The sequence below is a fragment of the Oncorhynchus clarkii genome, chromosome 29 (assembly GCF_045791955.1).
Source record: "Oncorhynchus clarkii lewisi isolate Uvic-CL-2024 chromosome 29, UVic_Ocla_1.0, whole genome shotgun sequence".
Classification (NCBI taxonomy): Eukaryota; Metazoa; Chordata; class Actinopteri; order Salmoniformes; family Salmonidae; genus Oncorhynchus; species Oncorhynchus clarkii.
The window spans coordinates 1,231,100-1,246,788 of record NC_092175.1 but is presented as its reverse complement, the minus strand read 5'-3'; the positions used below and the strand labels follow the sequence as shown (position 1 = coordinate 1,246,788).

Sequence of the window (15,689 nt, the reverse complement as noted above, 5' to 3'; positions counted from 1 at the left end):
GGTCATATTGCACACTAAATGCCTTTTGCGGCCCGGATTGCTGCGTTGGGCCCTTCTCCCTGAGTGCTACGCAATCCGAAGCGCCTCTCACTCACATGGCTTGATCGGGTCTTTCTAACAGGCTACAAGTGAAGATCGACACAACTGCGCTTGTCCTCATCCAATTCCGAGGTGCATATGGAAGATATTAGAAGAACTGTCCACATTTACTTTCCGTCAGCCAACAAGATGAGTAGGCCTAACGAACAGCAAAAGCACTAGCCTATGTCAATATACTATCCCCGATAGTACAAAAGTCGAACTATTCTATTCTGTGCAATAAATTAATATTCAAAACATTGTCTGGGACAGTTGTGGAATGCAATAAATCCCAAATTATTACAACCACTAGCATCCCCAAAAAGTTTTTTATGCATTATGGCTGACGCAACAGATCAGACAGTTTAGCTTAAAATGTTGTTAAACCATTTGGCTCATTTGGCTATTTCTTCACATTATAAGCACAGCAATGTCAGTAGGCTATAAGCATGAGTGTTCCATTAGCAGAAAAACACCGTTATCAAAAGTGACCGCAAATGCAATTATGCATGCAGTTCTTTTATTATAAGGGTACATATTTATGGTGAAATTCATCTTCCCCAAACTTGAAACTCACACGCTGCTTATGTATGCCAGTTAGGCTCTAAACCCCTTGTAAAGCGGATTAATGTGCTTAATTTTAAGAAGCCGTAGTCTGGCATTTTTTTATAGCGGTTTTGGAGCAGTAGCTTCTTCCTTGCTGAGCAGCCTTTCAGGTTATGTCGATATAGGACTCGTTTTACCGTGGATATAGATACTTTTGTACCTGTTTCCTCCAGCATCTTCACAAGGACTTTTGCTGTTGTTCTGGGATTGATTTGCACTTTTAGCACCAAAATACGTTCATCTCTAGGAGACAGAACACGTCTCCTTCCTGAGCGGTATGACGGCTGCACGGTCCCATGGTGTTTATACTTGCATACTATTGTTTGTACAGATGAACGTGGTACCTTCAGGCATTTGGAAATTGCTCCCAAGGATGAACCAGACTTGTGGAGGTCTACAATTTTTTTCTGAGGTCTTGGCTGATTTCTTTTGATTTTCCCATGATGTCAAGCAAAGAGGCACTGAGTTCACCTCCAATTGACTCAAGTGATGTCAATTAGCCCATCAGAAGCTTCTAAAGCCATGACATTTTCCAATTTGTTTAAAGGCACAGTCTACTTAGTATATGTAAACTTCTGACCCACTCGAATTGTGATACAGTGAATTATAGGTGAAATAATCTGTCTGTAAACAATTGTTGGGAAAAGTACTTGTGTCATGCACAAAGTAGATGTCCTAACCGACTTTCCAAAACTATAGTTTGTTAACAAGAAATGTGTGGAGTGGTTGAAAAATTAGTTTTAATGACTCCAAACCTAAGTGTATGTAAACTTCTGACTTCAACTGTATACATTACAAAATCCGTGTGTGTGTGTGTGTGTGTGTATGCATGTGTCTGTGCCTATGTTTGTGTTGCTTCACAGTCCCCAATGTTCCATAAGGTGTTTTTTTGTCTGTTTTTTTAGCTAATTATACTGCTTGCATGAGTTACTTGATGTGGAAAAGAGTTGCATGACTATTTAGTACTGTGTGCCTTCCATAGTCTGTTCTGGACTTGGGGACTGTGAAGAGACCTCTTGTAGCATGTCTTATGGGGTATGAATGGGTTTCCGAGCTGTGCGGCAGTAGTTCAAATAGACAGCTCGGATCATTCAACATACCTCTCATAAATACAAGCAGTGAGGAAGTCAATCTCACCTCCACTTTGAGCCAGGAGAGATTCACATGCATATTAATGTTAATGTTAGCTCTCTGTGTACATCTGTGTACACTGCATCTCAGTGCAAGAGGCATCACTGCAGCACCAGTCCCTCCTGCAGCAAAGCACCCCCACAACATGATGCTGCAACCCCTGTGCTTCACAGTTGGGATGGTGTTCTTCGGCTTGCAAGCCTCCCCCTTTTTCCTCCAAACATAACAATGGCCATTATGGCCAAACAGTTCTATTTTTGTTTCCTCAGACCAGAGACATTTCTCCAAAAAGTACTATCTTTGTCCCCATGTGCAGTTGCACACCGTAGTCTTGCATTTTATAGCGGTTTTGGAGCAGTGGCTTCTTCCATGCTGAGCGGCCTTTCAGGTTATGTCGATATAGGACTCGTTTTACCGTGGATATAGATATGATTCCATATGTGTTATTTCATAGTTTTTATGTCTTCACTATTATTCTACAATGTAGAAAATAATAAAATAACGGTAAACCCTTGAATGAGTTGGTGTGTCCAAACTTTTGACTGGTACTGTACGTGTCCATTGCAATCTATGCAAGTATTCAAATTACACCAAATCGTGTTAGTCACATGCGCAGAATGCACCAGGTGTAGACTTTACAGTGAAATGCTTACTTACGAGCCCCTAACCAGTAAAAAATGTTTTTAATTGGAATGCATGATTTGTCACCAGTACTTGAAAACGTGGTTAGAACAGTAAATACATTAGTAGAAACGACAACAAAATATACAGAAACTATGGCACTTACTTTGATAGGAACGCACATCCAAAGTTATTATTTGTAATAAACGATAATTAAGGCAAAACAGCATAAAAGGCAATGCGGTCGCCAGCCAGAAAATGTGTGAAAGACGTTTGTCTGACTAGAGATGCGCACTGGGGAAGTGCTTGATGACCGGCTCAGTAAAGCCTCAAAAATAAATTGACCGCAAAGGTGAAATGGGTTACTTCTTATGTGGGTTAATGAGGATGCGGAACAAATTAAAACTGATGTTGGAAAATAAAACTTGTTTGAAAATCATTTGACAAGTTGAAACAGCCTGCGCTGCCCTGCTAATTATCTATAGGCTAACTGTCCGGTTACATAACAATCACGTTTTGGAACAGTGAATGCATTCTGACAACATCACGCACATACAAATACTCACACTGTGGCGACCGTTAGAGATATTTGGAACTCAAGCGTGAAAAGCTTAAGCGGCAGACTTAGACCCTGTCACACGTCACACTGAATGAGCCAAGATGTCCAACATGGCATAACATAGTTAAAATCATACAGTCTGTGCGGGCCTTAGCTTCTTGGCGCTACCCATCCCGTTAGCGGGATCATTTTCGCCAGCAACCGCTGAATAGCAGAGCGCAACAGTCAAATAATATTACTAAAAAATATTAATATTCATGAAATCACAAGTGCAATCCACCTGTCGTCTCAGATTTTGAAATTATACTTTACAGCGAAAGCAATCCAAGCGTTTGTGTAAGTTTATCGATAGCATAGCATAACATCATGTACACTTAGCATCAGGAAGCTTGGTCACGAAAATCAGAAAAGCAATAAAATTAATCGTTTACCTTTGAAGATCTTCGGATGTTTTCACTCACGAGACTCCCAGTTACACAACAAATGTTCCTTTTGTTCCATAAAGATTTTTTTTTTTACCCAAAATACCGATGTTTGTTTGTTGCGTTATGTTCAGAAATCCACAGGAAAGAGCAGTCACGACAAAGCAAATTATATCCATAATGTCCACAGAAACATGTCAAACGTTTTTTATAATAAATCCTCATGTTGTTTTTAAAATATATATTCGATAATATATCAACCGAGTGTGTAGGTTTTTCAATAACAGCGGGAGGAACAATGGCCGCTTTACTCGGTTGCGCAAAAACTCACTCTGAGAGCCCCAACCTATCAACTTACGCAATGTGATCCTTCACGCTCATTTTTCAAAATAAAAGCCTGAAACTATGTCTAAAGACTGTTGACACCTTAGGGAAGCCATAGAAAAAGGAATCTGGTTGATATCCCTTTAAATGGAGGATAGGCTTGCATAGGAACAGAGAGGTTTCAAAATAAGAGGCACTTCCTGATTAGATTTTCCTCAGGCTTTCGCCTGCAATATCAGTTATGTTATACTCACAGACAATATTTTTACAGTTTTGGAAACTTTAGAGTGTTTTCTATCATAATCTGACAATTATATGCATATTCTAGTTTCTGGGGCTGAGAAATAGGCAGTTTCAAATGGGTATTTTTTTTTGCCAAAAACAAAAATACTGCCCCCTACACGCAAACGGTTAAGCCTACACATTAAAAGGATAGTTCTGGATTTAGCCCTTTATCTACTTTCCCAGAGTCAGATGAACTTGTGGATACCATTGTTATTTCACTATTTGCAGTTTTGATGGAAGTTGCATTCTAGCTTTTGCGCAACTGCTAACTAGCATTAGGACAATGACTGGAAGTCTTCTTCGTCATTGTGCTAACACTAGATAGCATTGGCTCGCGAAACATAAATGTGGTATCCACGAGTACATCTGACTCTGATCCTTGAAGCAATTTCACTAGCAATTACAAACCATCAACCTCACATAAACATTTGCCCCATATTTATTTATTTATTTTTTTATTTTTTTTATTTAACCTTTATTTAACTAGGCAAGTCAGTTAAGAACAAATTCTTATTTACAATGACGGTCTACCGGGGAACAGTGGGTTATCTGCCTTGTTCAGGGGCAGAATGACAGATTTTTACCTTGTCAGCCCAGGAATTCAATCCAGCAACCTTTCGGTTACTGGCCCAATGCTCTAACCTCTAACCGCAAGGCCACCTTCCGCTCCTTAAACCCCAGTCCACTTCCTTGTTGCAATATCTTCTACTTCAAATGACTCTTCAATTCTCAGAACAGGAAGATTTCCTGTCCCCCCAACCAACCAACCAACCACTTGTTATTGTCGAACCAACAGACATTTTTTGCCACGTCAAGTCGAACCCCCTATTCAATCGACTAACAGAAAAGGCCAAAGGGGGTAGAGCCATTGATCAGAATGTAAATTAAAGATGACTAGTGGCCGCACCTCGCCCTGGTCTGCGTGTGACTCCCCACGGACATGTGGAGCCGAAGCTTAGCCCACTGGGTGAGTTCCTTTCAGGATGAGGGATCCACCTCGCTGGGTCGTTCACTCCACTCATTAAGTGAAGGGATGCGTCCCAAATGGCACCCTATTACCTTGATCGTGCACTACTTTTGACCTGCCCCGTTCAAAAGTAGTGCACTATGCAGGGAATATGGTGCCATTGCAGTGAGATCTGGCCAACAACGGTATCCAATGGAGCGATTTTCCCTCAGAGGAAAGGCTGATATAATTGACATAAGATTTTTACCCTCCGATTTTAATCATCGGTCCAACAACCAATGATAACAGTTTTGTGAGAGACTTTTGATGTTTCAGCTAGATGTGGTATTTTTTTTTTCATGAGTTTGTAATTTTCCCAAGTGGGAGGTCTTGAATGGTCACCAATGGCCTTTTGTTTGTTCAAGGAGTTAGTAGCTCTAGGGACTTTGTCCTTTTTTAACGTTTTAAACTTTTTCTATGGTTCATATGAAATTGAGAATTTACATTTGAAGAAGTGAAACTGGTTCATGGAAACAGTTTGTGAACTTTATCTTTTGATTTGAGCAAGCTTCATGCACTTTTGACCTAATGAGTGACCAGTCCACACCTCCAAGTCCAGCCAATGGAAAAAGACTCCAAGTTTGTTGTTGTGGAGCAGTGAACTGACCAGACCACAGCACCCCGAGGCCTGACCAGAGAGGTTTGTGGGGCAACTAGTTTTTTTAAGGCAAAGTGTTTGGACCTGAAAGGGGTCCAAGGGGGACGGGACGCTCATTCACAAAGCAGCATCGGGAGTGCAGCGAACAATACTGTCAGTTCCCATTTGTATGATGTACTGTAAATCTAACGGGCTCAGACTGCTGTGGCTCCTTAACATAACATCCTCCTCTGTGAGGCGGAATATTTGTTCTGAAGCACTCCAACCCGACAGCCTTAAACACAGACTGGCCAGAGGTAGGAGGAGGATTTGTTTGCTCTGGGGTTGTATTGGGAAGTATACATTAGTTAACATAATACACGTGGAGCCCCCAGAGTTTATAAGGCCCATATAGGCCTCCGAATGCTCTCTTTCTGTTTGGGCAAGATGGCTCAAACAGAAGGTTCTTGTACCAGACGGCGCTCACCTTACTGCTGTCTCCCACCCACTCCGCAACGATGGTAGTTAATGCCATTTTAGCTTCTCTGCTGTGTGCCTCTCCACCATGTTCTCAGTACATGGGACTTCATGTCCCACTTCTCATCAATGTGACGGCTCGTTGCAGTGATGTTTGACAGCGTGTTCATAGACGTCCATCAATCTGTTGTTAACACCACGTATGGTGTTTTGAGAGCTCACGCTTTGCATTTGCAGAGCAATCATTGTACAATTTCTCCATCCGGGCCGTGACATTTTTCCGACATGGCATCTTTTAGTCTGGTTCTAGATTTGCCATTAGGGCATTGAAACAGACACCCTCTACTGTTGACAATGACTGCATATCAACTGCAATAATTTGTGTAATCAGCGCTGTGATTTTCTCACTCCGTCCATTATCTCACTGGTGCCAGCAACGTTTTGGGTCTCATGGTGTCGTTTTGGTTGGGGAGCAGCTACTCTTCCTGGGGTCCGGCAAAGTTAAGCCAGTTATACAATTTGAAAAACCTTACACTACATTGATTACAGAATTCACAACACATTAAGTGTGTGCCCTCGGGCCCATACTCCACTACCACATATCTACAATGCAAAATAATAAAATGGCGCCGACAAAGATGGTTGCCTCGCTTCGCGTTCTTAGGAAACCATGCAGAATTGTATTTTTTATGTATTATTTCTTAAATTGTTACCACATGAAATCTTAAGTCTTATTACATACAGCCGGGAAGAACTATTGGATACAAGAGCAAAGTCAATTTACCAACATTACGACCAGGAATACGAGTTTCCCGAAGCAGTCCTCTCTTCGGACTACCACCCAGGACAATGGATCTAATCCCAGCAGCTGACCAAAAACAACGGTGACACAGAAGGTCTTTCGGTCAGGCTTCGTAAACGGACACATAGCTCACCGCTCCCGAGTATACTACTCGTCAATGTCCAGTCTCTTGACAACAAGGTAGACGAAATTCGAGCAAGGGTTGCCTTCCAGAGAAACATCAGAGATTGTAACATTCTCTGTTTCACAGAAACATGGCTCTCTCAGGATATGTTGTCTGAATCGGTCCAGCCACAGGGCTTCTCCGTGCATCGCACCGACAGAGATGAACACCTCTCTGGGAAGAGGAAGGGCAGGGGAATGCTTTATGATTAACAACTCATGGTGTGATCATGACAACACACAGGAACTCAAGTCCTTCTGCTCACCCGACCTAGAATTCCTTACAATCAAATAACGGCCATTCTACCTACCAAGATAATTCTCGTCAGTTATAGTGACAGCTGTGTACATCTCCTCTCAAGTGAACACCAAGACGGTCCTCAAGGAGCTTTACTGGTCTCTATGTAAACTGGAAACTATATACCCGGAGGCTGCATTTATTGTAGCTGGGGATATTAACAAAGCAAATTTGAGATACAGTAAATGTTACCTAAATGTTTTCAGCATATTGATTGCACGACACGTAGGGCTGATACTCTCGACCACTGCTACTCTAACTTCCGCGATGCACTCAAAGCCCTCCCCCGCCCTCCCTTCGGCAAATCCAACCACGATGCAATCTTGCTTGTCCCGGTTCATAGGCAGAAACTCAAATAGGATGTACCAGTGCCAAGAACCTTTCAACGCTGGTCTGACCAATCGGAAGCCACACTCCATGATTGTTTTGATCACCCGGACTGGAATATTTTCCAGTCAGCCTCAGAGAACGCTGACACGGTGGGTGTGTTTATAAATAAGTGTATTGGAGATGTCGTACCCACTGTGACTATTAAAACCTACCCTAACCAGAAACCATGGATGGATGATGGCATTCGCGAAAAACTGAAAACCATGGAAAGAGGTCTGGTGATATGGCTGAATATAAACAGTGTAGTTCCCTCAGCAAGGCAATCAAACAAGTGAAATGCCGGTACAGGGACAAGGTGGAGTCGCAATTCAACAGCTCAGACACGAGACGTATGTGGCAGGGTCTAAAAGAAATCACGGACTACAAAAACAAAAACAGCCACGTCACGGATACCAACGTCACGCTTCCAGACAAACTAAACTCATTCTTTATCCGCTTTGAGGATAATACAGTGCCACCATTGCGGCTGTTTACGGACATATTTAATCGCTCCCTATCCCAGTCTGTTTTCCCCATATGCTTCAAGATGGCTACCATTGTTCCTGTACCCAAGAAGGCAAAGATGACTGAACTAAATTACTACCGCCCCTTGGCACTCACTTCTGTCATCATGAAGTGCTTTGAGAGGCTAGTCAAGGATCATATCACTGCCACCTTACCGGCCACCCTAGACCCACTTCAGTTTGCATACCGCCCCAACAGGTCCACAGATGACGCAATCGGAAAATGTTAAGTTCCTGGGCGTACCCATCACAGACAAACTGAAATGGTCCACCCACACAGGCAGTGTGCTGAAGAAGGCACAGCAGCGCCTCTTCAACCTCAGGAGGCTGAGGAAATTTGGCTTGTCACCCAAAACACTGACAAACTTTTACAGATGCACAACCGAGAGCACCCTGTTGGGCTGTTTCACAGCCTGGTACGGCAACAGCACTGCCCTCAACTTCAAGGCTCTCCAGAGGGTGGTGCGGTTGGCACAACGCATCACCGGGGGCAAACTACGTGTCCTCAATGACACCTACATTACCCGATGTCACAGGAAGGCCAAAACGATTATCAAGGACAACAACCACCCGAGCCACTGCCTGTTCACCCCGCATACATCCAGAAGGCGAGGTCAGTACAGGTACATCAGAGCTGGGACCGAGAGACTGAAAAACAGCTTCTATCTCAAGGCCATCAGACTGCTAAACAGCAATCACTAACTCAGAGAGACTGCTGCCCACATTGAGACCCAATCACTGGACACTTAATAATGCATCACTAGTCACTTTAAACAATGCCACTTTAAATAATGGAACTTTAATAATGTTTACATATCTTACATTACTCATATCACATGTATATACTGTATTTTATACCATCTACTGCACCTTGCCTATGCCGCTCGGCCATATCTCATCTATATATTTATATGTACATATTCTCATTCACCCCTTTAGATTTGTGTGTATTTGGTAGTTGTTGGGAATCGTTAGATTCTTTGTTAGATATTACTGCACTGATGGAACTAGAAGCACAGCATTTCGCTACACTCGCATTAACATCTGCAAACCATGCGTATGTGACCAATAACATTTGATTTGACATGTGTACGTGTGTGTATAGTGCGTATGTTATCATATGTGTCTGTGCCTATGTTTGTGTTGCTTCACAGTCCCCGCTGTTACATAAGGTGCAATTTTACCTGATTTTAAAATTTGATTCTTCTGCTTGCATCAGTTGTGGAATAGAGTTCCATGTAATCATGGCTCTATGTAGTACTGTGCGCCTGCCATAGTCTGTTCACAGTTTGTGTCATGAACTTGTATTGGCATATGTTCATGTAGATTCCCAAAACAGTATGTTTGCGAGAGTAGATATTGATATCTTGTAAGTAGTTCATTTGAGATGCATTTGGATTTTTGATAATGCTTCATGTTGTGACACTTTCCAATCTTACGTGTACAAAGCATACAGCGTACAGTCTGTTGTGAAGTGAAAAGTGGAATCTTGTTTTAGCGGCAGTACTTTTCTGTACTGATTTAGAACTTCCCTTTAATAGAGTTTATCGCCAGCACATTGTGGAGATCGACTCTTTCATCAGAGCAATGTGTGATCAACTGCATTTGAACCCGGGTTTCCAGTGTGACAAGACTGTAATCCTGCTGAGCTAAAGCCTAGGCACTAGCTTGGGGAGCTAACTCAAGTCTTCAGATCTTAGACAAGGTTATGGTAAGTGGTTCATCATGCGAAAGTGATTCCCCTCATCACGTTTGTTTAGGGATGGACATAAACAAAAGTTTTACTGTATTTTTAGAAAACACAACAGAAATAAATATGTATACCTTTATCTATAGACCTATTCCAACAGTGCACGACAAGGTTTAATTTATTACCATTACATATAACAAATCCTAATTCCTACATTGCATATTGAATACAGTGCCTTCAGAAAGTATTCACACCTCTTGATCTTTTCATATTTTTAAATGTATTTAATTGTATTTTTTTTGTCAACGATCTAAACAAACTCCTCAAATGTCAAAGTGAAGAAAAATTTGAACAATTTGTATTTATTAATGAAAAATAAAACACTATATTTTGTTTAGATAAGTATCCAATCCCCTGAGTCAATACATATTAGAATCACATTTGGAAGTGATTACCGCTGTGAGTCTTTCTGGTTAAGTCTCTAAGAGCTTTGTAAACCTGGATTGTACAATATTTTCCAATTCTTAAAAAAATTCTTCAAGCTCTTTCAAGTTGGATGTTTATCATTGCTAAACAGCCATTTTCAAGTCTTGCCATCAAGCAGATTTATTGCAAAACTGTAACTAGGCCACTCAGAAACATTCAATGTTGTCTTGTAAGTAACTCCAATGAATAATTGGCCTTGGGTTTTAGGTTATTGTCCTACTGAAAAGTGCATTTGTCTCCCAGTATCTGTTGGAAAGCAGACTGAACTAGGTTTTCTTCTAGGATTGTGCTTAGCTCTATTTCTTTTCTTTTTATCCTAAAACACTCCTTAGTCCTTGCCGATGACAAGCATACCTATAACATGATGCAGCCACGACCATGCTTAAAAATATGAAGAGTGGTACTCAGTGATGTGTTGTGTTGGATTTGCCCCAAACATAACGCTTTGTATTCAGGACAAAAAGTGAATTTCTTTGCAACAGTTTCTGAGGTATTACATTTAGTGCCTTATTGCAAACAGGATGCATGTTTTGGAAGATCTTTATTCTGTACAGGCTTCCTTTTCACTTTGTCTTCATTTTCACCTATCTCAGCCATTTAACTCTGTAACTGGTTTAAAATCACCATTGGCCTTATGGTGAAATCCCTGAGCGGTTTCCTTCCTCTCTGTCAACTGAGTTAGGAAGGACACCTGTATCTTTGTAGTGACTGGGTGTATTGATACACCATCCAAAGTGTAATAATAACTTCACCATGCCCAAAGGGATATTCAATGTCTGCTTAACATTCTTAACATTCTTTACCCATCTACCAATTGCGAGGCATTGGAAAACGTCCCTGGTCTTTGTCGTTGAATCTATGCTTGAAATTCACTGCTCAATTGAGGGACCTTACAGATCATTGTATGACTGGGGTACAGAGATGGGCTAGTCATTCAAAAATCATGTTAAACACTGTTATTGAGCACAGAGTTAGTCCATGCAACTTATTATCTTACTTGTTAAGCAAATGTTTACTCCTGTTATTTAGGCTTGCCATAACCAAGCGGTTGACTACTAATTGTGGGGCTTGCAAATCAAAAGCCCCAGCTTAAATCTTCTACATACTTTTGATTATTATTACTTTTTAGCACACTACTCCTCTTACACCGTTTCAACTAGAAATGGCGTTCAAACTTTAAACATGCAGACTGGCCTCGCTTGAGTTGCTTATGTACAACGTTTTGATATCAAATCAAATGTATTTGTCACATACACATGGTTAGCAGATGTCAATGTGAGTGTAGCGAAATGCTTGTGCTTCTAGTTCCGACAAGGCAGTTATAACCAACAAGTAAACTAACCTAACAATTCCAAAACTACTACTTTATACACACAAGTGTAAAGGGATAAAGAATATGTACATAAAGATATATGAATGAGTGATGGTACAGAACGGCATAGGCATGATTCAGTAAATGGTATCGAGTACAGTATATACAGTGCCTTGCGAAAGTATTCGGCCCCCTTGAACTTTGCGACCTTTTGCCACATTTCAGGCTTCAAACATAAAGATATAAAACTGTATTTTTTTGTGAAGAATCAACAACAAGTGGGACACAATCATGAAGTGGAACGACATTTATTGGATATTTCAAACTTTTTTAACAAATCAAAAACTGAAAAATTGGGCGTGCAAAATTATTCAGCCCCCTTAAGTTAATACTTTGTAGTGCCACCTTTTGCAGTGATTACAGCTGTAAGTCGCTTGGGGTATGTCTCTATCAGTTTTGCACATCGAGAGACTGACATTTTTTCCCATTCCTCCTTGCAAAACAGCTCGAGCTCAGTGAGGTTGGATGGAGAGCATTTGTGAACAGCAGTTTTCAGTTCTTTCCACAGATTCTCGATTGGATTCAGGTCTAGACTTTGACTTGGCCATTCTAAAACCTGGATATGTTTATTTTTGAACCATTCCATTGTAGATTTTGCTTTATGTTTTGGATCATTGTCTTGTTGGAAGACAAATCTCCGTCCCAGTCTCAGGTCTTTTGCAGACTCCATCAGGTTTTCTTCCAGAATGGTCCTGTATTTGGCTCCATCCATCTTCCCATCAATTTTAACCATCTTCCCTGTCCCTGCTGAAGAAAAGCAGGCCCAAACCATGATGCTGCCACCACCATGTTTGACAGTGGGGATGGTGTGTTCAGCTGTGTTGCTTTTACGCCAAACATAACGTTTTGCATTGTTGCCAAAAAGTTCAATTTTGGTTTCATCTGACCAGAGCACCTTCTTCCACATGTTTGGTGTGTCTCCCAGGTGGCTTGTGGCAAACTTTAAACGACACTTTTTATGGATATCTTTAAGAAATGGCTTTCTTCTTGCCACTCTTCCATAAAGGCCAGATTTGTGCAATATGACTGATTGTTGTCCTATGGACAGAGTCTCCCACCTCAGCTGTAGATCTCTGCAGTTCATCCAGAGTGATCATGGGCCTCTTGGCTGCATCTCTGATCAGTCTTCTCCTTGTATGAGCTGAAAGTTTAGAGGGACGGCCAGGTCTTGGTAGATTTGCAGTGGTCTGATACTCCTTCCATTTCAATATTATCGTTTGCTCAGTGCTCCTTGGGATGTTTAAAGCTTGGGAAATCTTTTTGTATACAAATCCGGCTTTAAACTTCTTCACAACAGTATCTCGGACCTGCCTGGTGTGTTCCTTGTTCTTCATGATGCTCTCTGCGCTTTTAACGGACCTCTGAGACTATCACAGTGCAGGTGCATTTATACGGAGACTTGATTACACACAGGTGGATTGTATTTATCATCATTAGTCATTTAGGTCAACATTGGATCATTCAGAGATCCTCACTGAACTTCTGGAGAGAGTTTGCTGCACTGAAAGTAAAGGGGCTGAATAATTTTGCACGCCCAATTTTTCAGTTTTTGATTTGTTAAAAAAGTTTGAAATATCCAATAAATGTCGTTCCACTTCATGATTGTGTCCCACTTGTTGTTGATTCTTCACAAGAAAATACAGTTTTATATCTTTATGTTTGAAGCCTGAAATGTGGCAAAAGGTCGCAAAGTTCAAGGGGGCCGAATACTTTCGCAAGGCACTGTATATACTGTACTCGATACCATCTACTGCATCTTGCCTATGCCGCTCTGTACCATCACTCATTCATATATCTTTATGTACATATTCTTTATCCCTTTACACTAGTGTGTACAAGGTAGTAGTTTTGGAATTGTTAGCTAGATCACTCGTTGGTTATTACTGCATTGTCGGAACTAGAAGCACAAGCCTTTCGCTACACTCGCATTAACATCTGCTAACCATGTGTATGTGACAAATAAAAAATTGATTTGATTTGAAGTGATGTCTGCTAAATAATCAAGTTGATTGCGCATTCATATAGCCTCGGCACCTACATAAAGCTGAGTGACTCAGTCATTCATGGCTTTGATCAAAATAAATAAGTACCAACATTCTTTCTGATAGTCTTTAATAAAGAAATGTTTTGGTTATCCTGACCTGGACACCATTTATTATAATAGCCATTAAAGACAAGTTCATATTATTATTTACACTGAACATCAATATAAACATGCAACAATCTAAAAGATTTCACTGAGTTAGTTCATATAAGGAATATCATGAAAGTCAACATCATCAGTACTGACTTACCAATCATGTATGTAGTAAATAAGTTGTGAAGCATAGTGATGAATAGTTTTTTGTGGTGATATATTGCCATCTGGTGGTGACTAGAAACAATTGCATAATAGGAATGATTACAAATTGATGGTCCTTGAAAACACATTTTTGTTCCTGAAAAAGTTATTGAATTTCACTTGCCACTGTCTATACGAACCCTATGAATGAAACTTAGACGTGTAGCATGGCAAGACCACGTATTATCTTACTCTACTCCCTCTCCCTTTGGTAGCCCAAGCCTAGGCATTAGCTCAGGGAGCTAACGCACATCTTCATGTCTTAGACAAGGTTACTCATACTCTGTAGAGTTCTCTTCCTCTGCTCTCTCTGCGGGCTCTTTAGTCACAACATGTGTTAGCTTCCCAAAATCCAAGTTTTCAGGTCTTAGAAAAGGTTACTCATCATGCAAGCATGGTTCACCATACCACCTCCCTACACTAGCACATTATGCCCACTCTGTAGAGTGTATTGTTTAACTATGCTTTCTCTGTGGTTTTTGTGTAGTCGCGACATGGACAGTATAGACACCCTGCGAGGCCTGCAGAAGATTGAGGACCGCCCTGAGGAGAGGATGATCCGGGAGAAACTCAAAGCTACCTGCATGCCCAACTGGAAGCACGAATGGCTAGAGAGACGCAGTAGGAGGGGCCCCGTGGTGAGCTACTGTAACCTGACACACAAACACATGTGCGATCATGCAGACACACTCACATGCACGTATACACACACACAGGGCCATGATCTGCCCAACGATGCCTCTTTTTCAGACCAACTCAATGCATTTTATGCACGCTTCAACAATAACAACACCGTACCGTGCATGAGGGCCCCCGCCAACCTAGAGGACTGGGTGATCTCAACACTCGCAAGGCCGCAGTGCTGGATGGTATTCCAGGGAGCATGCTCAGAAATGCTGGCAGGCATATTCACTGTAATTTACAACCTCTCCTTGTCCCAGTTTGTAATCCCCACGTCTTAAGATGACCAACATCGTTCCTGTTCCCAAAAACTCTAAGGCTTCATGCCACAATAACTACTGCCCTGTAGCACTCACATCTGTAATCATGAAGTGCTTTGAAATGCTGGTTATGGCACATATCTACTCCATCATCCCAGACACCCTAGACCCACCCATCAAGTTTGCTGACGACACAAGGTTGGTAGGCCTGATCAGTTGGTTTTGGGTGGTGCGGACAGCCCAGTACATGCCGAGCTCCCTGCCATCCAGGACCTCTATCAGGCGGTGGGAAAGGAAGGCATGTAAAATATTTAAAGACTTCATCCATTCAAGCCATAGACTGTTCTCTCTGCTTTCACACCGCAAGCGGTACGGTGCATCAAGTCTGACACCAACAGGCTCCTGAACAGCTTCAATTCCCAAGCCATAGACTGTTCTCTCCGCTTTCACACCGCAAGCGGTACGGTGCATCAAGTCTGACACCAACAGGCTCCTGAACAGCTTCAATTCCCAAGCCATAGACTGTTCTCTCTGCTTTCACACAGCAAGCGGTACCGTGCATCAAGTCTGACACCAACAGGCTCCTGAACAGCTTCTATTCCCAAGCCATAGACTGTT

The 15,689-nt window shown here is 41.7% G+C and overlaps 1 protein-coding gene across 1 annotated transcript in view; it reads left to right on the top strand.

The window, feature by feature from the left end:
- LOC139388136 (mitogen-activated protein kinase kinase kinase 1-like) overlaps positions 1-15,689 on the top strand; it is a 157,385-nt gene that overhangs the window by 41,589 nt on the left and 100,107 nt on the right. The window contains exon 2 of the mRNA XM_071134719.1: positions 14,618-14,768. Within this exon, the coding sequence (XP_070990820.1) occupies positions 14,618-14,768 (151 nt within the window). The remainder of the gene's footprint in view (positions 1-14,617; positions 14,769-15,689) is intronic.